This window comes from Pecten maximus, chromosome 9, assembly GCF_902652985.1.
Source record: "Pecten maximus chromosome 9, xPecMax1.1, whole genome shotgun sequence".
In the NCBI taxonomy this organism is placed as follows: Eukaryota; Metazoa; Mollusca; class Bivalvia; order Pectinida; family Pectinidae; genus Pecten; species Pecten maximus.
The window spans coordinates 38723915-38748327 of NC_047023.1; the positions used below are offsets into that span (position 1 = coordinate 38723915).

General features: G+C 36.3%; 1 protein-coding gene across 1 annotated transcript; it reads left to right on the plus strand.

Annotated features, from left to right (window-relative positions):
* The first annotated feature begins 1212 nt into the window (after positions 1-1212).
* Positions 1213-24156, plus strand: LOC117334470. The gene is made up of 11 exons (XM_033894113.1): positions 1213-1736; positions 2262-3095; positions 3776-3873; positions 4285-4500; positions 5553-5640; positions 8466-8587; positions 8959-9064; positions 16592-16773; positions 17945-20401; positions 21874-21973; positions 22844-24156. The coding sequence occupies exons 2-11, from the start codon at positions 2301-2303 to the stop codon at positions 22970-22972; spliced, it is 4293 nt and encodes a 1430-aa protein (XP_033750004.1). The 5' UTR covers positions 1213-1736; positions 2262-2300; the 3' UTR covers positions 22973-24156.
* The last annotated feature ends 257 nt before the right edge of the window (positions 24157-24413 follow it).

Below are 24413 nucleotides of genomic sequence, written 5' to 3' on the forward strand. Positions count from 1 at the left end.
CGTGAATATCTTTGAAATAGGTTTAAAAAATATTGGACAAATGAGTATTTGAAGTTTGAAGCCTAATCACACCTTTCTCTTATATATGGACATATTTTGAAATACGCACCGGAAGGGTGGATTTTCTGCAAGTGATCTAGGCCTTTGTAATATACGTTAAAGATGCGCGTGTCCCAAGGATGAAGAGTGTTAATCATCATGTTAATTGTTGGCGCCAAAATTATATATATTACGGGTGTGGAGAAGCGGCGTGTCATGTATCAAGAGTAGAAGTAGATCACTCTGACCTATATTTTGACCTACAAAGTAGACATGGGAGGGGACTGTTAGTCGACCGATTGTCTTGTTAGTTCATCATCAGTTTATCACTTGCGCTCATGTCAGTTACAAAGTTTACAAAATCGCCAGACTTCACTATGGTATATGACAATGATATTTTCTAGATAAATCGCATTTTTTGTATCTGTTATATGTGCATATAGATCTAGTAGACAGCATAATAGAAGAAGAAATAAGAGGTTCTCACTTAATTTCAAATCTTATAAGTTAAGTTATGATGCTATCACTTAGTCGTTCAATTGATATCACTTAAACGACTTAGTGACATCACCTGGCCAACGTCTAAAATGTATCACTTAAACGACTAAGTGACATTACCTGACCATCTTAATTAAGCTTCTAATTGATATCACTTAAACGACTAAGTGGTATGAGGCCACCTGACCATCTTCTAATAATACATTGTAATTGATATCACATAAACGTCCAGTATTCTCACTTGACCAACTTCTAAATTGTATCGCTTTTACTAAGACATGTGATATTGCAGCAAAACTGAGTCCCTGTGCTATTTTCATTATTTTGTGTTTAGCGCGTTTATTTTCACAATCATTTTTTTTTTTTTAAAGCCGCGGACGAAATGACAAAGAGCAATACCGGAAATAATAGGGGTGTACTAGTGATAGAAAAGAAATAAGGAGATTGCGGATAATTTCTAAAGGTGTTACTGGATTTTACCCTCTATTGTCATGAAATTGTAGTGTTTGCCTGGTTAATTTGTCGATTTATTCAAGAAATATCAATTTTAAAGTCATTTTGTTTGTATTATCTATGATGATTTGGTAATATTTTAGGAAATCCGGAATATTTTATCTGGGATCTCCAAATTAGAAACTACCTTGCCGACCTGTAGCGTCCAAAAATGGCGGCCTTATGAAAACAACGGTGCAAAAGCACCGAAGTATAAAATATTCATGAAACAGCTGTCATGAAAAACTTTCAGTCATATATTTATAGAGGCTTCCATGAAAGGTGGATATTCCACAAGAAAGTGGCATGATAATGACCTGCATTTTTCTTATGCATTACTGAGGTGAATATAAATGAAGAGATGCAAATTTAGAAAATCTAGTTGCTAAGGCCGCGAAAAAACCATCAGAAAAGTGATATTTTCAGAAAGCATCTTCAGGTGTGTTGACGGAAACGACAAAAATATGTTTGCTGTAAATAACGGATATATCCTTGTTCGAATGAACGCTTTTTGACGAGTGATCTTTAAATTGTTGACCAATGATTTAATAACTTCAGTGACATGTTGGGACAGGCAACCTCTCGAAACGCGACAGGAAGTCTCGAACGCATTGTGCAAACTGCTTCCATTCAGATTATCAAGATGGACTTCGTGCCAAGATATTTGACTCATTCACTTGATATGTAACTCCCATTTTCTTAAAAGGGTAAGTTCATTTCTCTGTTTCATTTCAAAATTATGATTCATATTAAGTTTTAATGCCTGGAATTATGTCATACTGGATTACTGAGATCATAAAGAAGTTTTCTGATACATTGTACATGCATGAAGCTAAAAGATGTACATAGTTTGTTATTTCCAATGTTATTACTGCTCTCAAGAACCGATTATCATACAGTTCAACAGAAGACTTAATGAGGTTTAAAGCATAAAGTTAGCATAACAATAAAATGTAAATCTTAATACATATACATCTCTTTGGAACGCTTTCTAAACTTAAAAGATTGATTTACATCACAGTTTAGTAAACATTGTTATTTAAAAAAAGGGTTATTTATAGAAATTAAATTTAGAATTTTCCCAAAAGCGAAAAGATATATAGATGTAATGTTGGTCAAGATACATGTGTTGTGTCACTGATTTTAGTTTATGAGTTTTGGACTTTTGGCACCAAATAATTCTATCATAAATGAGTGTTTTATATGAATTTCCTTCTTGTCTACATTTTAAGATAAAACTCAAAGACAGCTGTGAATTATCCTGCCAGACAATGGGAACTTTATTTGAATGTCTTCGTGAAGCACGTCTTGAGAAATACTATCCAACCCTTCGAGTGAATGGGATCACAAAATCCGAATCGCTGGCAAAACTTACCCTGGAAGACTGTGAAGCTATTGGTGTAACATCCACAGAGGATAAAAGAAGACTTGTTGAGCTGATAAATATAATAAAATCTGTGCACCAATCTGACTCTCCTAATGTAACTCCACCTAGAACAAATGTAGGGGCCAGACCGTCGTCAGCACGAAAACGAAATAGAAGTCCAGCGTACACTACACAGTCACAGATGTCAGGATATGCATTGTCTGCAACTAATAACGTAAGAGTCCGAGAAAACCTTCCCACAGCTCAAGCTCATTCTAGTAATCAGTTTCTCTCAAGGGCAGAAATATTTGACTTGGTGTCAAGTTCAGATGAATCAAGCTCAGAAGAATCAGCACATTCAGATTATGAGCCAGCAAAGAAGCATCTGAATGCTGCATCAGTTTCACCACCACCGCCTCGAGTCCGGAAAACAGCTGTGAGCCGTGTTCGACAAAGTGGCTACAATTATGGGGTCCCTAAAGCTGGGAGTATTGCTCAGTCTGTTAGTAAATCTAGGGCACGGGGTGCCGAAGGAGGTCTGCTCGGAGATGAGAGGATACGAGTGTGTGTAAGGAAAAGACCAATGAACAAACGGGAAATTAAAAACAAGGAAGAGGATGTGTGTAAAGCAGAAAGTACCACAACATTGACTGTTAATGAACCAAAGCAAGCTGTGGATCTCACTGCATACACACTCGAAGTAAGTCGACCATCTTAAAGGTGTGATTCAGGAATATATAAAGGATCTTCACTTTTCATGTGAAAAAATATTCTTTTATAATTAGTTATTGAATCTCTGCCAACAAGTGAATATCTGAAATTCTAATGCTACAGTGAAATTTTATCAGTTACTTGCAAATAAATGGTGAGGTCATTATGAAAAATAATATTAGAATCAATTGAACTTGATTTTTATAGATGTATTTCAAATTCTAGCTTTATAATACTCCAACAATATTAAAGGCTCAACAAGATGAGAAACTTGACAGCGCAGATCTGCAATCAGGCAGACTCAGACTTGGAGTAATGCAGGACATCCAGTAGACCCTTGAGAGTGTGTTTTTGACTCCCATAAATCATATTTGTCTCTTGGGATTGAAGGAACATATCTATTTAACCTATGTTTTGACCTTCAGATTCCTGAGAAATTGTGATTTGACTTCTGATATTGCTAAAAATCAAGGGTCGACTGGATGCCCTGAGTATCATCCTACCTCATAACCTGTAAATAGTTGATATAATGTATGTACGTATAATACATGTACGGTGTACCCGAATGGATAATGGATGAATATGTTAAGATTTTCTTAGATTGAAACAAACTACCAAATCATATTTTGCACATAAAAATTTATATGTTTATTTATTATTGTCTTTCAGCATGAATTCATATTTGATGAAGTGTTTGATGAGAAATGCTCTAATGAGGATGTTTATGTGAGGGCTGCCAGACCCCTCGTTGGAAACATATTTACAGGGTAATGTATCCACCGTTCATACAGATTTGGTTAGGTTTTGCAATGCTATATTAGCTATATAGAGGCAGTGCCACATTTCATAACATATACATATATAATTGCCTTGAAATTTTCGTGGGGGAGATTGCACATGTACGTGTAAAAGTTTCAAGTGTAGAAAAATTACTTCATTAGTTTACATACATTTGACAAACTAATGTCATAACTACATATTTCTAATGTCCGATGTATGTAACAACAGACATTCAATTTCCTTAGTTTGCTATTGATGCTGCATCATTTTTTAATCAGAAAAAAAACTGGTGGTCTTATAAACAGATGTCCTGATAATAGTGAATAAAATCAGTCTTACTAATAATTTTGAAATTGTGTTTGCTGTTTGAATGTCATATGGTGTACTCTATCTTACAGGGGAAGTGCAACATGTTTTGCCTATGGGCAGACAGGAGCAGGAAAGACACACACCATGATAGGGTCGCGTGACGTCCCGGGACTATATCTCCTAGCAACTCATGACATATTTTCCATCATTGAGTCCAAACAGTATGGCTCGGATCTTAAAGTTTGGGTCAGCTTCTTTGAAATTTATTGTGGACAGCTGTTCGATTTACTCAACAAACGTAACAGGTAAGTCAGGTGAAAAGGATAAACAGAGAAATGAGGAAAAAATATAATTCATAGCCTCAGCCACGGTACTACTGTACTGTGGTAAAAAACTTATATAATTCATAGTCTCAGCAACTGGACTACTGTACTGTGGTAAAAACAAAAAATATAATTCATAGCCTCAGCCACGGGACTACTGTACTGTGGTAAAAACAAAAAATATAATTCATAGTCTCAGCCACTGGACTACTGTACTGTGGTAAAAACAAAAAATATAATTCATAGTCTCAGCCACGGGACTACTGTACTGTGGTAAAAACAAACAATGTAATTCATAGTCTCAGCCACGGGACTACTGTACTGTGGTAAAAACAAAAAATATAATTCATAGCCTCAGCCACGCGACTACTGTACTGTGGTAAAAAAATATAATTCATAGTCTCAGCCACGGGACTACTGTACTGTGGTAAAAAAAATATAATTCATAGCCTCAGCCACGGGACTATTGTACTGTGGTAAAAAAAAATATAATTCATAGCCTCAGTCACGGGACTACTGTACTGTGGTAAAAACAAAAAATATAATTCATAGTCTCAGCCACGGGACTACTGTACTGTGGTAAAAACAAACAATGTAATTCATAGTCTCAGCCACGGGACTACTGTACTGTGGTAAAAACAAAAAATATAATTCATAGCCTCAGCCACGGGACTACTGTACTGTGGTAAAAATATATAATTCATAGCCTCAGCCACGGGACTACTGTAATGTGGTAAAAAGATTATATAATTCATAGCCTCAGCCATGGGACTACTGTACTGTGGTAAAAAGAAAGTATAATTCTATCTAATCTAGGATGAAATTATCTATAGTCCTTCCTTCTAGTGTAGTATGTTCCCTCATTGATATGATATGATATGATTCAAATTGGCCATCTTTCTTCACTTTTGATCCTTACAATAAACATTTAAATGCTACAGTAGTAAGGAATGAGTTTTCTAAAGCATGATCATTCATAGATGTTTTTAGTTTCAGAAATAATTGGCAAAGATGTCACTATTCTATCTTTACAGACTACATGCACGAGAGGATGGTTCCCACCATGTATGTATAGCTGGTCTAACGGAGACACAGGTCCAAAATGTGGCTGCTATTATGCAGGTATGTCTCAATATACACCATTCATGGGATTTACACAAAAAGTAACACTATAGACTTGCTGTCATCTTAGAGACAATTCATCAAAATTTACTGAATTTATTACAGGGTAAGATACATTTTGTACATCCCCTTATTTTGATGATGATTTTCACACTCTTGGCCCTTAGTACCACTGACATGTCCTAGAACAATGGATGTGATACTGTTGGATGTAGCTGTTTTATATAAATTAGTTGGCATATACCGGTATTATATTGTGGTATTATGTTATGGTATTATATTGTGGTATTATGTTATGGTATCATGCTATATCATATTGTGGTATCTTGTTGTGGTATCATGCTATATTATATTGTGGTATTATGTTGTGGTATTATGTTATGGTATCATGCTATATCATATTGTGGTATCATGTTATGGTATCATGCTATATTATATTGTGGTATCATGTTGTGGTATCATGCTATATTATATTGTGGTGATATCATGCTATATTATATTGTGGTATCATGCTATATTATGTTATGGTATAACTATATCATGTTGTAGTATTATGTTATGGTATCATGCTATATTATGTTATGGTATTACTATATTATATTGTGGTATTATGTTATGGTATGATGCTATACACTGTATCATGTTGTGGTATCATGCTATATTATATTGTGGTATCATGCTATATTATATTGTGGTATTACATTGTATGTTGTGGTATCGTGCTATATTATATTGTGGTATCATGTTGTGGTATCATGCTATATTATATTGTGGTGGTATCATATGCTATATTATATTGTGGTATCATGCTATATTATGTTATGGTATTACTATATCATGTTGTGGTATTATGTTATGGTATCATGCTATATTATGTTACGGTATTATTATATTATATTATGGTATTATGGTATGGTATGATGCTATACACTGTATCATGTTGTGGTATCATGTTGTGGTATCATGTTGTGGTATCATGCTATATTATATTGTGGTATCATGCTATATTATATTGTGGTATTATGTTGTGGTATCGTGCTATATTATATTGTGGTATCATGCTATATTATATTGTGGTGGTATCATGCTATATTATATTGTGGTATTATGTTGTGGTATCATGCTATATTATATTGTGGTGGTATCATGCTATATTATATTGTGGTATTATGTTGTGGTATCATGCTATATTATATTGTGGTATCATGTTGTGGTATCATGCTATATTATATTGTGGTATCATGTTGTGTTATCATGCTATATAATATTGTGGTATTATATTGTGGTATCATGCTCTATAATATTGTGGTATCATGCTATATTATATTGTGGTATCATGTTGTGGTATCATGCTATATTATATTGTGGTATCATGTTGTGGTATCATGCTATATAATATTGTGGTATCATGCTATATTATATTGTGGTATCATGCTCTATAATATTGTGGTATCATGTTGTGGTATAATGTTGTGGTATCATGCTATATTATATTGTGGTATTATGTTGTGGTATCATGCTATAGTATATTGTGGTATCATGCTATATAATATTGTGGTATCATGTTGTGGTATTATGCTATATTATATTGTGGTATTGTGCTATATAATATTGTGGTATCATGTTGTGGTACATGTATCATGCTATATCATATTGTGGTATCATGTTGTGGTATCATGTTGTGGTATCATGTTGTGGTATCATGCTCTATAATATTGTGGTATCATGCTCTATAATATTGTGGTATCATGTTGTGGTATCATGCTATATAATATTGTGGTATCATGTTGTGGTATCATGCTATATAATATTGTGGTGGTATCATGCTATATTATATTGTGGTATTATGTTGTGGTATCATGTTGTGGTATCATGCTATATAATATTGTGGTGGTATCATGCTATATAATATTGTGGTATTATGTTGTGGCATCATGCTCTATAATATTGTGGTGGTATCATGCTATATAATATTGTGGTATCATGTTGTGGCATCATGCTCTATAATATTGTGGTGGTATCATGCTATATAATATTGTGGTATCATGTTGTGGTATCATGCTATATAATATTGTGGTATTATGTTGTGGCATCATGCTCTATAATATTGTGGTATCATGCTATATAATATTGTGGTATCATGTTGTGTTATCATGCTATGTAATATTGTGGTATCATGTTGTGGTATCATGCTCTATAATATTGTGGTATCATGTTGTGGTATCATGCTATATAATATTGTGGTATTATGTTGTGGTATCATGCTATATAATATTGTGGTATCATGTTGTGGTATCATGCTCTATAATATTGTGGTATCATGTTGTGGTATCATGCTATATAATATTGTGGTATCATGTTGTGGTATCATGCTATATAATATTGTGGTGGTATCATGCTATATTATATTGTGGTATTATGTTGTGGTATCATGTTGTGGTATCATGCTATATCATATTGTGGTATCATGCTCTATAATATTGTGGTATCATGTTATGGAATCATGCTATATGATATTGTGGTATCATGCTATATAATATTGTGGTATAATGTTATGGTATCATGCTATATAATATTGTGGTATCATGTTGTGGTATCATGCTATATAATATTGTGGTATCATGCTATATAATATTGTGGTATCATGTTGTGGTATCATGCTATATAATATTGTGGTATCATGCTATATAATATTGTGGTATCATGTTGTGATATCATGTTGTGGTATTATGTTATGGTATTATGTTGTGGTATCATGCTATATAATATTGTGGTATTATGTTGTGGTATTGTATATGTCTTAGAGACTATTTGTTTGTGTTAAGGTATTGGAGTATGGTAACTCTGTACGCAGTAAGGGTGTGACTGGGGTTAACCCGGACTCCTCTCGGTCTCACGCAGTCCTGCAGCTGGAGATTAGAAACAATCAGGATAAACGAGTGGGAAGGTTAGGCTTTATTGGTCTAGGTTTTAGAGTCTTCAAAACAGCTAAGGTCTGATAAACGGCCATGTTGGCATATTGTAAACATTGAATTGTGACCATATCACATTGAAATTATATAACTGTAGATTTTACTAATCTGTATTAAGAGCTTCAAGGTGATTCTCATGTAATTTTCCCTCTGAAAATCAAAACAGAAAAGAATCTATTTGCCTGTCAAATGTCAGATTTTAAAAACAAAAATCTTACTCTTTTAAAAGATGGATATCTTCATTTCTGCATCATTTAACTTTGGTAAATACATTGTAATTTTCTCTATTGATAAGTGAAGTTTTGAAGTAAAATTATTTAAAGTTTTATAATTTGTTTGTCTTCAGGATGTCTTTCATAGACCTGGCAGGGAGTGAGAGAGCCTCTGACATGACAGACACAGACAGACAGACACGAATGGAAGGAGCAGAGATTAACCAGAGTCTCCTCGCTGTAAGTTCAGACTGACCACTACAACTGATCTGGTCAACCAATGTTGACCACTACGACTGATCTGGCCAACCAATGTTGACCACTGTATGATCTGGTCAACCAATGCTGACCATTATGTCTGATCTGGTCAACCAATGTTGATCACTACAACTGATCTGGTCAACCAATGCTGACCACTATGTCTGATCTGGTCAACCAATGTTGACCACTGTATGATCTGGTCAACCAATGCTGACCATTATGTCTGATCTGGTCAACCAATGTTGATCACTACAACTGATCTGGTCAACCAATGTTGACCACTACGACTGATCTGGTCAACCAATGTTGACCACTGTATGATCTTGTCAACCAATGCTGACCATTATGTCTGATCTGGTCAACCAATGTTGATCACTACAACTGATCTGGTCAACCAATGTTGACCACTCTGTATGATCTGGTCAACCAATGCTGACCACTACAACTGATCTGGTCAACATTGGTTGACCACTACAACTGATCTGGTCAACCAATGCTGACCACTACAACTGATCTGGTCAACCAATGTTGATCACTACAACTGATCTGGTCAACCAATGCTGACCATTACGTCTGATCTGGTCAACCAATGCTGACCACTACTAATCCAGATAGGGTTTCCCTGGAAATTGTTTCAGACTACTAACATGAGTGTTTTTAGGTTTGAAGGGACATAGTCACATATATCTATTTGATTCAGTATGTTTTGACGATTAGATTTCTGACATTGCTAAAGGCCAAAGTTCAATGAAAACTCACTGAGATGTGGCATTATCACCCCCCTTTTAATTGAACCAATAAATTTGTTTTAATTTCAAGAACTAGTGACTGGCACAAATATCTATATTATTATTGAATGTATTTCCACCCTCTGTAGTAAGGGACTAGATTATTTAGTTTTATATGATAGTGTGTAAATTACTCAAGGTTAAAATTAAAGAAACCCACACCGAAATAAAGTACAAAAAAAGTATGGGAAAAAAGTACTAAAAAAGCATAGAAAAAGTATGCTTTTTTTGACTCAATTTGGAACCGATATTCCAACACGGTTCCAAATTGAGTCAAAAAAAGTACTAAAGTACAAAAAAAGTCTAACAAAAGTATACCTTTAGTACATTTTATTGTTTTCATTAAGTACAGAAAAAGCACAAATATAGTACAGAAAAAGTACATTAAAAGTACAATAATAGTATAAAGTGCACAGGGACAAATTGATGGTGTACTTTTTTTGTGCTTTTATACTTTTTTAGTACTTTTACAGTAAGTCCATAAAGTACAAAAAAAGTACAAAAGTACAAAAAAAGTATGAAAATGGTACAGAAAAAGCAGGAAATTAGTACTGAAAAAGTAGGAAAAAAGTACCAATAAGGTAGGAAATTAGTACTGAAAAAGTAGGAAAAAAGTACTAGAAAAGTAGGAAAATAGTACTAAAAAAGTAGGAAATTTGTACTGAAAAAGTATCAAAAAAGTAGGAAAATGGTATTGAAAAGAAGGAAATTAGGACTGAAAAAGTAGGAAAAAAGTACCAATAAGGTAGGAAATTAGTACTGAAAAAGTAGTGGAAAAGTAGGAAAAAAGTACTAGAAAAGTAGGAAAATAGTACTAAAAAAGTAGGAAATTTGTACTGAAAAAATATAAAAAAAGTAGGAAAAAATTACCAAAAAAAGGGACTTAATTTAATGGTGTAGGAAATTAGTTCTGAAAATATAGCAGATAAGCTTAAATGAGAATACTGCATGCTTAAACAATACATACATCAGTCCCATTCCTAAGAGAAATGCACAATTGTATCAAGTGAAAACAAACATTGAAATACAAGATTAGTTATCCAATCACAATTCCACTGAGTATAATTTCATGCCATAGCAAAGTCTTGATCTAATAAGCTCGAAATTTGTTTAAGGGTGAGGTTAAGGATTTACAGATGGACATCTATGTATAAGGGCAATAACTTTTGATAAATTATTCTAATATTTTTTTCAAGCAGGAAAACACAATTTTATATCATGTGTATGTAGGAGATCCAGACAAAAAAAATATACTATTCTAAATAAAAAGGGCAACAACATTTGTAAAAATTGTCGAATCATAATTCCTCTTGAGTAAACACAACAAAAAAATGTAAATAAAAAACAATGCATAAATGCATACTGAATACAATGAAGTATGGTATATGCATAATGTTGCTTGCTTAACTGGTCAAATCCAAGTAAGTGTGAATTCGAAAAATAAAATGTCTGATTCTCTTCATTCCTTTTTTGCTTTATGCGAATCATTGCCCTCAATTCGGACCACAATGCAATATCTTTAAGCTTTCCGTCACTTCAGAATGTACTGCATAATCTGTTGGAAGAAAGAAAAAATTTTAAAATATTTTTTATATCAAAACTTAGAATAATTGTGAAGATTTGTTTAATATAAAAATGTAGATAATTTTCCTTATATATGCACCTGATCACTTTACTGTCATTTATTACATGCATGTCTGCTTGGAAGTCTTTTTATCAAGAAAAGCTAGCCACAGGTATACAAGTTAAGTTTAAAGCTACAACATAAAACTTTTAATTATAAGGATAAGTACTTTAATAAAAATCAAGCTACTCCAGAATTCTCTGACAGTTTGTTTCATCTTAAATTATGCAACTAACTATCAAAATACTCCAAAACACAGATCTTTTTTATTCAATCATTTTCTTGAGATCATTTTTTTGTGAATTGATCATGATCATGACATACAACAAATTTTCAATGGATTTTATTGACTTCGTTTTTGAATGTATTTTCTTCAAATTCCATATACTATAGTAGACAATTATTAGCTCATTTACCGATATTTTTACATATATTCCCTAAAATAGATATACACATGTTGCCCGAAATGTGACATTACTTTCGTTCTTATATTCTAACTTAAAAATGTCATTGCTATTTTTTTTGAAATTTAATGCAATATCTCTTGAAATCAACTACAAAAAATTCTGTAAATATTATCAGATGAATAAGCAAATAATTCTTTACATGTAAGTGAAATTTCAATAAATTCCATTGAAAAACGAAGTCATAAAAATTAATTGGAAATTTGTCAAAATGCATGAAATATGTAGTAAAGATATTACGAATTTACCGTTACGTGACAGAAATAAAAATGCAGTATAACTACATCGAAGTTCGTCAATAAAGAAATAAAATTCTTCTTGTTCTCAATATTTGGGTGCTATCAATCAGGATGCTTATAAAATCCCAGGCGTATGGTAGCATAAATCTGTAAATTGAATACTTACGATTGAAACACACGTGGATCCCCGGATCTAGCAGTTCTTTGTTAATTAAACTCGGGCCGTGTAAACTGTAATCGGTGATGAATTCATTATGAAAACCCTGAAACACGAAGTAATCAAGTATTAATATTAACATGTGTAGGCCCCTATTCACCTATATAATGTGAAACGATGTAGGAACGTGCAGAAGACGAAATAGATTTAAATAATAAAATTGTAAACTTACCTGGTCGCGATATCTGTGATATTTTCGGGTGAAAATGAGCATTTGTCGCCAAAAACAACAAGAAAGCTGATATTCTTTGGCCACTTACTGACAGATAGTCGATCTTCTTCAGTTAGGCAAGAAAATGAATTTCGTTTTTAGGCTATTCTATATCAAAATCGTGTTTGTTTATGTTTCTTCCGTAGATAAACATCCGGTGAAATTCAAACATGGCTATCAGACTTCCCGCTAAAATCTCGCTATTTGTTGCATCATGGGATAAAAAAAAAGTTTTGTCGGAGATCTACTGTATCGATTTCATTCTTTTATTACTTGTTTTTTTATATTCTACTTCCTTAACCTCTATTGTTTCATACTTTTGGTATTACTACTTCAGCATTTAAAGCTTGCACATTGCACAAAATGATCGCACGAAGCGAACTCGTCAAATCTCGGTAGATTCCGTAAACCGAAGTAAACAAACGAGATCACGGCCCCGAGGTCATAGGTGAACCGACCGATGATAATCTGACACAGGTATAAGCCTCGTCAGTACCTGTTATGTAATCCGGATGTTTTGTTTAAATGAGGGTAGGCACCTGTGATCTGATCGTAGTGAAAGGCAGTCAAGCTTGACAATATAAATTGTTATAATTAACGCCGCAGGCATAAGACTTCGTCTAAGAGGGGCAATATGTGTACAGGTGAGACGGGAGGTACACAGGTAACTCCAATAAACAATAAAGCTAGGTATGATTTGCCATTACAGTCGACTGTCGCTTATATTAATTAACACCACGGGTGAAATTAACTTTCGGTACGACGTTAAGCATATATCCTGATCGCTTTGTTAGCTTAACACACAGGTTTCAAGATTTAGTTTAAAACAGTTGAAATATTTTTGATCGATCTTGGAGTTGCAGTTATTCAAGCCGTCTACTATATCAATTAAAATACTTATGATAGATCTTGGTATTGATCTTGATTTTTGTATACAATAGAGTATTTTATTTGTACACACAACACTCCTACGAGATCATTCTACAACAGATTAGAGTACAGCTACATTGTGTCGTTGTCCGAATTATCGTACGATCTTGCTAAATAAATATCAGACAAATTAAAGTTTTCTTTTTGTGTCCACTTTCACCATTTCAATGAATGCGATGTAATTCTGATTTAAATACCGGAATATTGTTCCTTGATCATGCCTGTTTGTTGTCAGTCAAGCCATATCGAGATCGAGATCATCACAGCGCTTGACTTCAATATACGTTTTACAAAGAAGCGTCCGAGTGACTATATCAGTATTACACATGTTTATATGAGTATATCGGTGAATATTTTGACAGAACACGACGTGATTTCGGGTGCAATTATCAGATGTAATCTTAAAACCACGTATATCCAGCAAGTATATGATATGCAGACAAAGAGCAGGTGATTTTAATTTCATTTGAATGAATTAAAAGCGTATTACAGGCACGGGCACATGTGTGTTCGTAGAGTGATCCCCGATCTGGTAGAGGTTAACGTTTGGATAAACGAAATGTTTTAAACTCCGTTAAAGAGTTTATAATTAAAGCCAAAATACTGTAACTTCAAAGAACGATCTGGAACAAAATTTTTATAGAGCTAAGTTTTGACGTTCGTCACATGAACGTATAGTAACATTCATCAATGTGAAGTTTATTACTTCTGAGATGCATATGGAAATACAAACGAAAAGTGACAAAGAAATCACCGTTAAAATGTGTGAACCTTACTAACAAAGTACATTGAAGTGAAATACTTATGATAATAATTGTTGAATTTTAATTATTTTTAGATAAATTTCTGTGGTACTGATCAAAGTATGAAAAGTATTTTTTAGAACATAAAAAAGACAAAAAAAAACAAAAAACAAAAAACGAGATCAAAAACATTTAATATTACCAAATGATAATTTTCTGTATCTTATTTGATAGATATTTGTTGTGGTTAATCCTGGGTATTATTTTTTTAGTCTTAGATTTGTAGTCGACTGAAAAAGTCCGATTTAATTTTGAAAATATTAATATGCTATAACCCCTCGCAATGTCTGAAAATATTCTAAGTCCATAATAAGTACAAAAAAAGCACAATGGCATTAGCTGAAAAATTCTAAGTCCCAAAAAAGTAGGAAAAAAGTACATCCATATTTTCACAATCTTTCAAAAAAATTCTAAGTCAGATTTTAGCACAAAAAAAGTACTCTGAAAAATTTCAGAGTCCAAATAAAGTACAGAAAAAGTACCCTGAAAAATTTCTAAGTCCAGAATAAGTACAAAAAAAGTACTCTGAAAAATTTCAGAGTCCAAATAAAGTACAGAAAAAGTACCCTGAAAAGTTTCTAAGTCCAGAAAAGTACAAAAAAAGTACTCTGAGAAATTTCAGAGTCCAAATTTAGTACAGAAAAAGTACTCTGAAAAATTTCTAAGTCCAGAAAAGTACAAAAAAAGTATACTTTTTTGGTACTTTTTCAAAAAAGTAGGAAAAAGTGTATACTTAAAGTAGCATAAAAGTATACTTTAGTGTGCTTTATTTCGGTATGGGAAACCACAGTTTTTTGGTGCCATAAATAAAAAACTAACAGAAATATGTAGTCTCTGGTATGACAATGTTTGGGTGAGTGCAGTATAGCATATAGTCAGTTGACTGTTGGTCATCATTTGTCCTTCCTTTTAATTATTTTATTTTCACATGGTAACTCCTAATTAACAAAGGTTTTGAAACTCAATTAAACCTTTAAAGTTGACAAAACCTGGAGATTTCTGCTCTTTTGTCTTCCCCTTCCTATAAATGTAGAGTGGATAGTTGTGCAATTAAATTGTCTGAGGCAAGTGTTTTTGTCATAGATGCATTTTACTTTTAATCAGGAATAGTGTATCTCTGTTTTACCAATAGGAGACTTCCTGTCTCTCTCTAGGGTCGAGACAGAGAGGTTCCTTATTCAGAGTAATTTTAATCATGGAGATAATGTCAACATTCGTGTATATCTAGAGGAACAGGGTAAAATAATTAAAACTAATCATTCAGTTCCATTTATTGTAAAACAAAGGAATACCAGTAACACTTGGAATAAGGTTCTTCAGCTGTCAAACGCTCAACAAGCCTTGTATTTGTCAACATATCCCTTGGATTTAAATCCGCTTATCTAACTGTTTGGGACGGATGGGCACTGGGATGTTTGGGACGGATGGGCGCGGGGATGTTTGGGACGGATGGGCGCGGGGATGTTTGGGACGGATGGGCGCGGGGGTGTTTGGGACGAATGGGCGCGGGGGTGTTTGGGACGGATGGACGTGGGGATGTTTGGGACGGATGGGGGCGCGGGGATGTTTGGGACGGATGGGGGGGGGCGGGATGATGTTTGGGACGGATGGGGGCAGGATGATGTGATCTTTCACAATACAAGGAGATCACCAGATTCTAAAGTTGCTAAACACTTTGTAATCATCATGTTTATCAATTGAGGAATCTCTCTCTTTAGATTGGGATTAATAGAATCTTTCACCCCCATGGGGGTGAGACAGGGGAATCTCAACCCGAGGGGAAGATTCTTAAGTTGCCAAACACGAGGCTTTTCGAGTGTTTGGCAGCTTAATTATCTTACCCCGAGGGTTCAGATTTCCCTGTCTCACTTCCATGAGGGTGAATGATTATTTTTCTCTTACCCTGTTTACCTTCTTATGTAACTAATATTGATGTTACATCAATGCAAGGAAATGGTGACGTGACGTGATCGAATTGTCGATGTGACGTCATTGTACTGTTGCCATGATGTCATGGTATTGTTGATGTGACTAAATACAATTGTTGAGAACGTGAAAAGAGCATGTGTAGCTTGTTTTTTCCCTAAGGAGAGATAAGAAAATCTCACCCCGGTAAACCTGCGGATATCCCTGTCCAGGGTAAGAGAAATGCCTGTCTCGCCCCAAAGGGACAAAGATTCTGCTATTCTGTACTTCATTAATATGGATTTTCTATTTATTTTTTTTCCAGCTGAAGGAATGTATTCGTTCCATAGACCAAGATAGCAAACATACGCCTTTCAGACAGAGCAAGCTAACACACATCCTAAAGGATTCCTTCACTGGAAACTCACGAACTTGTATGATAGCCAACTTTTCCCCAACAAATGTGTCGTGTGAACACACTCTCAACACACTCCGATATGCAGACAGGTGAGTTCTGTCTCTAAACCAGACAGGTGAGTTCTGTCTCTAAACCTGATAGGTGAGTTCTGTCTCTATACCAGACAGGTGAGTTCTGTCTCTAAATCAGACAGGTGAGTTCTGTCTCTAAATCAGACAGGTGAGTTCTGTCTCTATACCAGACAGGTGAGTTCTGTCTCTAAATCAGACAGGTGAGTTCTGTCTCTAAATCAGACAGGTGAGTTCTGTCTCTATACCAGACAGGTGAGTTCTGTCTCTAAATCAGACAGGTGAGTTCTGTCTCTAAATCAGACAGGTGAGTTCTGTCTCTATACCAGACAGGTGAGTTCTGTCTCTATACCAGACAGGTGAGTTCTGTCTCTAAATCAGACAGGTGAGTTCTGTCTCTAAACTAGACAGGTGAGTTCTGTCTCTAAACCAGACAGGTGAGTTCTGTCTCTAAACCAGACAGGTGAGTTCTGTCTCTAAATCAGACAGGTGAGTTCTGTCTCTATACCAGACAGGTGAGTTCTGTCTCTATACCAGACAGGTGAGTTCTGTCTCTAAACCAGACAGGTGAGTTCTGTCTCTATACCAGACAGGTGAGTTCTGTCTCTAAACCAGACAGGTGAGTGCTGTCTCTAAATCAGACAGGTGAGTTTTGAGGAGAAATCAGACAGGTGAGTTCTGTCTCTAAATCAGACAGGTGAGTTCTGTCTCTAAACCAGACAGGTGAGTTCTGTCTCTATACCAGACAGGTGAGTTCTGTCTCTAAATCAGACAGGTGAGTTTTGAGGAGAACTCAGACAGGAAATATACAGACATATTTTGATAAAAAGAAAGGTTATGTCATCGTGGTCCAAAATGCAAAATAGCTTGAATTATAGTTTTAACAGTTATACTGTAACAGTGGTGTGTGTCATGCTGTTCATGGAGGTAGGTTAAATATACAAGTCCTTGAGAAAAGGTAAATCAAACACACATTTTAAACATTTTTGTAGAAAAACTACAGAATTATAGTCTATTATGATATTAAAACAAAATAAACTAAATTTACAACTATTGTGTATTGAGGCAATGTGTGTTAAACCAACAACTTCAATCCTATTGATTTTGGAGAATATTCTCAGTAACTGGTTCAACATTGTCCATGTAAGTGTATTTCTCATCAACAATGTTATGACATAACCTTGTGTTTCAGGGTGAAGGAACTTCGGCGAGATCCTACGTCTGGAGGGACTAGAGCAAGTCTAGCCAGTAATATCCTAATGAACATCCCTCTACAGGCACCATCTGCCTTCCAACCTTCCAATGTCCTATGTTCCTCCACGCCGATGCGACACCGCTCATCACGTCAAAACAGTAGTCGCACCATGTCAGATATAGCACTTGACCCCAATGAAACCCCAATCAAAGGTCATGGAATGAGGAGAAAAGTTGTTCCAAAAAATATAGCAAAATCTGAGTCAACAAAACCGAGTCGTACTGTTGCCAGTCGGTTGTCTGTTGTCCGTCACACAGGACCTAGTAAGTCTTCTTCACCGATGATGTCTCGTAAAAATCTCGGAGCTGAAGCAGGTTGTGGCAGTAATTCATCAACAGATGACACACCGGAACATACAGTGTCCGACTCAAACAATATCACAGTGCCAAATAGACCGGGAGGAGGGGTCAGAGCTAGCAACATCCCAATCACACACTCACAAGACACAGACAATGACTTTCCTACAACCGACTTCAATAATGAAGAAATGCTCAATGATTTAAATAAAACTGGTGGGAAGCGCCCTGAGACTGGTCAGACAATGCCCATGGGAGGAACAGCTGTAGCAGCATCTGCCTCAGCTGTTATGGGGGGAGTCCATCTCTCAACAGCCGGGCATCCCCTTCCTATGATAGAACAGGATAGAGCGTCTCACAGAACTTCTGGTAGTGTTAATAATCATGCTAGCCCAGTGATAAGGAATAAAAAGTATATTGAATCACCAAGACAGAACAATGCATCAGTTCCCTCTCCAAAAAATATTCAACAAATGGGTGCAGGGCCGTCTGGTATCGTTACCAAAGGACCTCAAGTGTCCGATACTCTACCTCAACGGCATTCTCGCCCTTCGTCTGAGTTCAATGACAGTTTTGAGGATGATCTCCTGTTTGAAGGAACAGAAAGAATACCAAATAGTGCTAGGGGTTACCCACGGAAACCATCGACAGGGGAGACAAATCTACAGAATTCAGGAGGAGATAATAATTCTCCTAATCTGGGACTTAGTCGAGGCCGCGATGCTCCATTCAAAGTCCCACAGGATACTTTAACTACTCCAGCCATTCCCGCAGTACTCACTGCTATCAGCAGTGACCTCACAACTTTTTCTCAACGATCTCCGGGAAGAATAGGTAATAACAGGTTCCACAAACCAGAGCCTCCCAAAGCTTCACCCTCAAGCACTCGGCCACCTTTTACCTTAGAGAAAGTACAGGACAACCCCATGGTATCACGTCCCCGAATTCTGCGGACTCCTCCCCCTGCAGTGTCAGAGTCTATAACAGAATCTCCGGAATATCGGGGAAGGTCTAAATTGACTGAACCATTTGCCATATCTCATCAAACTGATAGAAATTTAAATGAAAATCGGACAAACGCAGATAGATTATCTCCATATACTGTAGCTGTGCCAGCTAATGTGAGTGAGACGAGGCAGTATGATATGAATCACGAACTTGAGTTACCTTCTACAGGGGAGTGGTATGCTACTCCTGCAAACTTTGACACCCACATAGGGGCTTCAGTGCAAAAATCCAGCAATTCGGTCTCTCAATCTTCTTCCAAACTCCACCCTGGTGCTTTCTTTAGTAAATATAAAGAATTTACTGGCAACATTATGCCAGAGAAACCATACGAAGATTACCATGATGAGGATGAAACCGAGTTCAAAGGTGTGGATGGTGACATGTCGGAGTTCCTGACTGTTCAAAGACGACAAACAACACCAGAAAACCGTAAGGCAGATCCCGCATCACGTCAAAATGTAGCAAGCCGTCTTCGCTCAGTGTTTTTAAAACCAAGTTCAGAAAATTCAGAACAAAATGGATCATCTACAACAAGACCAGGTGAAACTAAATCAGTGACAAGTGATAGTGGGTTAGCTGTGTCAGTCAGTGACAGTCCTCCAGCCGCTCGTACATGCTGGGAAAATAGCACAACTCCTGTACAAAATAATATTCCATCTTCGCAAAGTGATACCATTCCCACTCTTCTACAAGAAAATTCCCACCATTTGCCTGGAAACAAGAAAATTCCAGCATTACTTGATCCAAGCAACAAAGAAAACATTCTAACATCAAAATACCATCAAGATGGTACTGTCTCATTTAGTTCTTCCTCTTCACATGAAAGTCGTTCAGAAAACAGTGGGACATCTGGAGGATGTTCTGTTAATACCAACAGTGCTTTAAAGACTGAGAAGCTGGCCGCTGGATCAGCATTTTCACCAATTCATCCTCAGCCCGTCACGTCTTCCAACCGTCTGACCAAGAGTGTTGCCGTGGGAATGGTCAGTAAGGACATTCTTCAGCCAAAGGCTTTAGCCATGTCTACAGACAATGCTGGAAATGGACGAAAAAGAACAATAAGTGATGAGTCCATCCCGTCAGATCCAAGGTAAACAATTTGAAAGAATATTCCAATTTCGTTGTGAATGTTAAAGCAATAGCTAGGTTATTTTTTGTAATAAACTATATAGACTTGAAAGAAAAAATTACAGCATAAGGATTAGAATTGATAAACATGTTAGGTTCTTTTAACACAATTTCTTTAAATTACAATTAAGTTACATTTTTTTCCATTGGATACTGTAAATCACTTATATTTCGCGTGGGATTTATTTTCGCGTTAATTCGCGAGGAGAGTCAAACGCGAATTCAAATCCCTCGCGAATATTTATATAAAAATGACAAGAATAATTGGCGTCCATTTTGAATTGATCGTAATCTTTAGTTGGTGAACAGACATCGCCATTAAAGTAATAATAGAATGATAGATTATATACTTACATGTAGATCAGAGTGTAATTTTATATCACAAAACACCAAAATTTCACACACACAACACCCCACTGAACACTAATATTGTGGTTGAACTCGGACTTAATTAACTTCTTGACGACGTTTTACATGTAGTTAATTAGGTACGGTCCCGAGGATCCCGGATGGTCATCTGGAATACGTCGTACTTTATTACCCACGCTGTTGTAAGTTATGTAAGGTTACATGTATATATAGCACTTCACATCGCTTTATTCTCGAAAAGATATTTACCATAACAAAGTTGAAATCAAACATATTATTTATTTAATTCAAACATTCAGAACAAATAATCGCCTGGAGTATATATTATTCGAAATAGACTGTCCCGAGAACTGTTCATCGGTATCACTGTATACACACGTACGTTAATTACAATGTACGTTAATTACTCACAACCTATTGTAGTCCCGTCATCTCCCAGGCATTCTTAATGAGCCGTGGGTTTTGTTTAATGTCTGACACCGCCTTTGTAAGCGTGGTCATGTCGGTGAAATAATCCAGACTAACTACATATGAACGGGCGTGAAAGCTTTATTTATATTGAAAACAACTCATTTCACCCTCCAAATATAAACGCACATTGAACATCACATTTCTTTTGTTTAATCCACTTGTATATAGCCGAGAGGCGTATACAGGTACGGTAAATACAATTCAGTATGACCAGACACCGAAATCACATGATTGAATCACATGACTTTTCTTGTACCGTCACATGATTCTCACATATCTCCGATCTGTTAACGTTATTCGCGAATTTTTAAGTCATTTTGAGGTTGGAATTCGCGAAATTATGTATTCGCGAATAAGTCAAATTAGGTGAGTTCGCGAAATTAAGTACTCGCGAAATATAAGTGATTTACAGTAAAGTATAAAGCATTCGTATACGGTACATGTACATTGTAATGTGATAGAACATTTTGATGTATATATATATAATGTATAGATGACATTGTTAAGGTAACTATATCCATAGATTAAAAAAATAATTTTTCAACACAGGTCAAAGGGAAATATCTATTTTTATTTGTATTTGTATTTCCCTAGACAAAGACTGATATCTGCACATGAAGACCAGCTGGCTGTAGTGACATCCCTTTGTAAATTAGAGATGAAATTGTTGTTGGGAGCTAAAGCTGGAACTAAGGTATGGGGAGTGATCAGTTTAACCTCTTTGATTTAGAAGTAATAAAGGGAAGAAGCTTCAATTTTTACTTTGTATTTAACTCTTAGTTAATTCCCTTGTAAGGTAAACTCTTATGTGTACAGAGATAGGGCAAAAAAATATTACTGCACTTGGCTCTCTGGCCCTCCCTCGTCTGATTTGAAGTAATAAGAAGCCCCTCATCTCATATATTTTTCTTTGTTGAATGAATTATTCATCAAAAGAATGTGTGGAAAAAAGCATATCTTAAAATCTTTCTCCTGTAATATCCATGATGTTTAACATTAAAATTAGAGCACAGGTTCATTAATGTGTTTCCCATATTTTGAAGCAGTTTATATAAAAAGGGACAATTATTGGTTTGAAATATTAAAAAAAAAAGAAGATTGTCCTCACCTGTTTTTTTTTTTTTCACCAATAAAATGATATAGAAAAAGCTCCTTCCCTCATCTCTTTATAAAAACTGACCCGAGAACCAAGAAATTGATCTTATTCAGTCGAGGCACTCATCACTTCCAGATGTACATGTATATATATATACAATGTATTATCTTAACCAAGATGTATGCTGTTCACTAGATACAATTTTACATATGAGGCCTGATTGTTAATGAGGTCAGTGGTCCATAAATGACATCATGAACAACAGTATGACCTTAGAAGTTCAGCGAAATTCAAGCTTTACTTTTAAAGGTTACTGGTGTCATTAATCACAGTGACCTATATTTCTGCATATTGGTAAGAAAAACTAAATTTGCGACAGCATAATCATAAGGGTTATGAGTATAATAATCCCTGAATTAACGACTATTATACCATCCCCATTTTATTGAGCATTGTATTTTTTTTCAGACATATGATGAGTATGTGGAGAGAGTCAGCAACATTTTAAGTCAGAAGATGGCCGCCATGCAGTTACTACAGGAGCACATCAAATCCTACACAACATTCGATGTACACAGAGGGGCTGATAGTTCCTAGGGGCCGATAGTTCCTAGCTCTGCTGTCTCCTCTGTAAGGGGCCGATAGTTCCTAGCTCTGCTGTCTCCTCTGTAAGGGGCCGATAGTTCCTAGCTCTGCTGTCTCCTCTGTAAGGGGCCGATAGTTCCTAGCTCTGCTGTCTCCTCTGTTAGGGGCCGATAGTTCCTAGTTCTACTGTCTCCTCTGTTAGGGGCCGATAGTTCCTACCTCTACTGTCTCCTCTGTTAGGGGCCGATAGTTCCAAGGGGCCGATAGTTCCTAGCTCTACTGTCTCCTCTGTTAGGGGCCGATAGTTCCTTGCTTTACTGTCTCCTCTGTTAGGGGCCGATAGTTCCTTCGGGCCAATAGTTCCTAGCTCTGCTGTCTCCTCTGTAAGGGGCCGATAGTTCCTAGGGGCCAATAGTTCCTAGCTCTGCTGTCTCCTCTGTTAGGGGCCGATAGTTCCTAGGGGCCGATAGTTCCTAGTTCTACTGTCTCCTCTGTTAGGGGCCGATAGTTCCTAGTTCTACTGTCTCCTCTGTTAGGGGCCGATAGTTCCTAGCTCTACTGTCTCCTCTGTTAGGGGCTGATAGTTCCTTGCTCTACTGTCTCCTCTGTTAGGGGCCGATAGTTCCTAGGGGCCGATAGTTCCTTGCTCTACTGTCTCCTCTGTTAGGGGCCGATAGTTCCTTGCTTTACTGTCTCCTCTGTTAGGGGCCGTTAGTTCCTTCGGGCCAATAGTTCCTAGCTCTGCTGTCTCCTCTGTAAGGGGCCGATAGTTCCTAGGGGCCAATAGTTCCTAGCTCTGCTGTCTCCTCTGTTAGGGGCCGATAGTTCCTAGTTCTACTGTCTCCTCTGTTAGGGGCCGATAGTTCCTAGCTCTGCTGTCTCCTCTGTAAGGGGCCGATAGTTCCTAGGGGCCAATAGTTCCTAGCTCTGCTGTCTCCTCTGTTAGGGGCCGATAGTTCCTAGTTCTACTGTCTCCTCTGTTAGGGGGCCGATAGTTCCTAGCTCTGCTGTCTCCTCTGTTAGGGGCCGATAGTTCCTAGCTCTGCTGTCTCCTCTGTTAGGGGCCGATAGTTCCTAGCTCTGCTGTCTCCTCTGTTAGGGGCCGATAGTTCCTAGTTCTACTGTCTCCTCTGTTAGGGGCCGATAGTTCCTAGCTCTACTGTCTCCTCTGTTAGGGGCCGATAGTTCCTAGGGGCCAATAGTTCCTTGCTCTACTGTCTCCTCTGTTAGGGGCTGACAACTCTCTTTTCTTTCTTAAGATGCTATGATACAGAATCCCACTGGTGAAATACTGGTCTAAATTGGTGAATTTCTGTTGAAGTAGGAAATCTCAGAACATGTCAAGTTGGATTACCGTCACCAACACAGAAAAACCAAATTTTTGTCCAGAAGAAAAGAATTTGACTTAAAATGTGAATCAAGAGGAATCTGATGTTTCACTTTAAAGTAAGAT

Bases quoted from the DNA above. Each gene is read 5' to 3' on its own strand.
- LOC117334470 (XM_033894113.1), top strand. From the start codon at position 2,301: ATGGGAACTTTATTTGAATGTCTTCGTGAAGCACGTCTTGAGAAATAC. The intron at 16,774-17,944 runs GTGAGTTCTGTC...CTTGTGTTTCAG, and splicing joins ACACTCCGATATGCAGACAG to GGTGAAGGAACTTCGGCGAG. The intron at 20,402-21,873 runs GTAAACAATTTG...GTATTTCCCTAG, and splicing joins TCCATCCCGTCAGATCCAAG to ACAAAGACTGATATCTGCAC.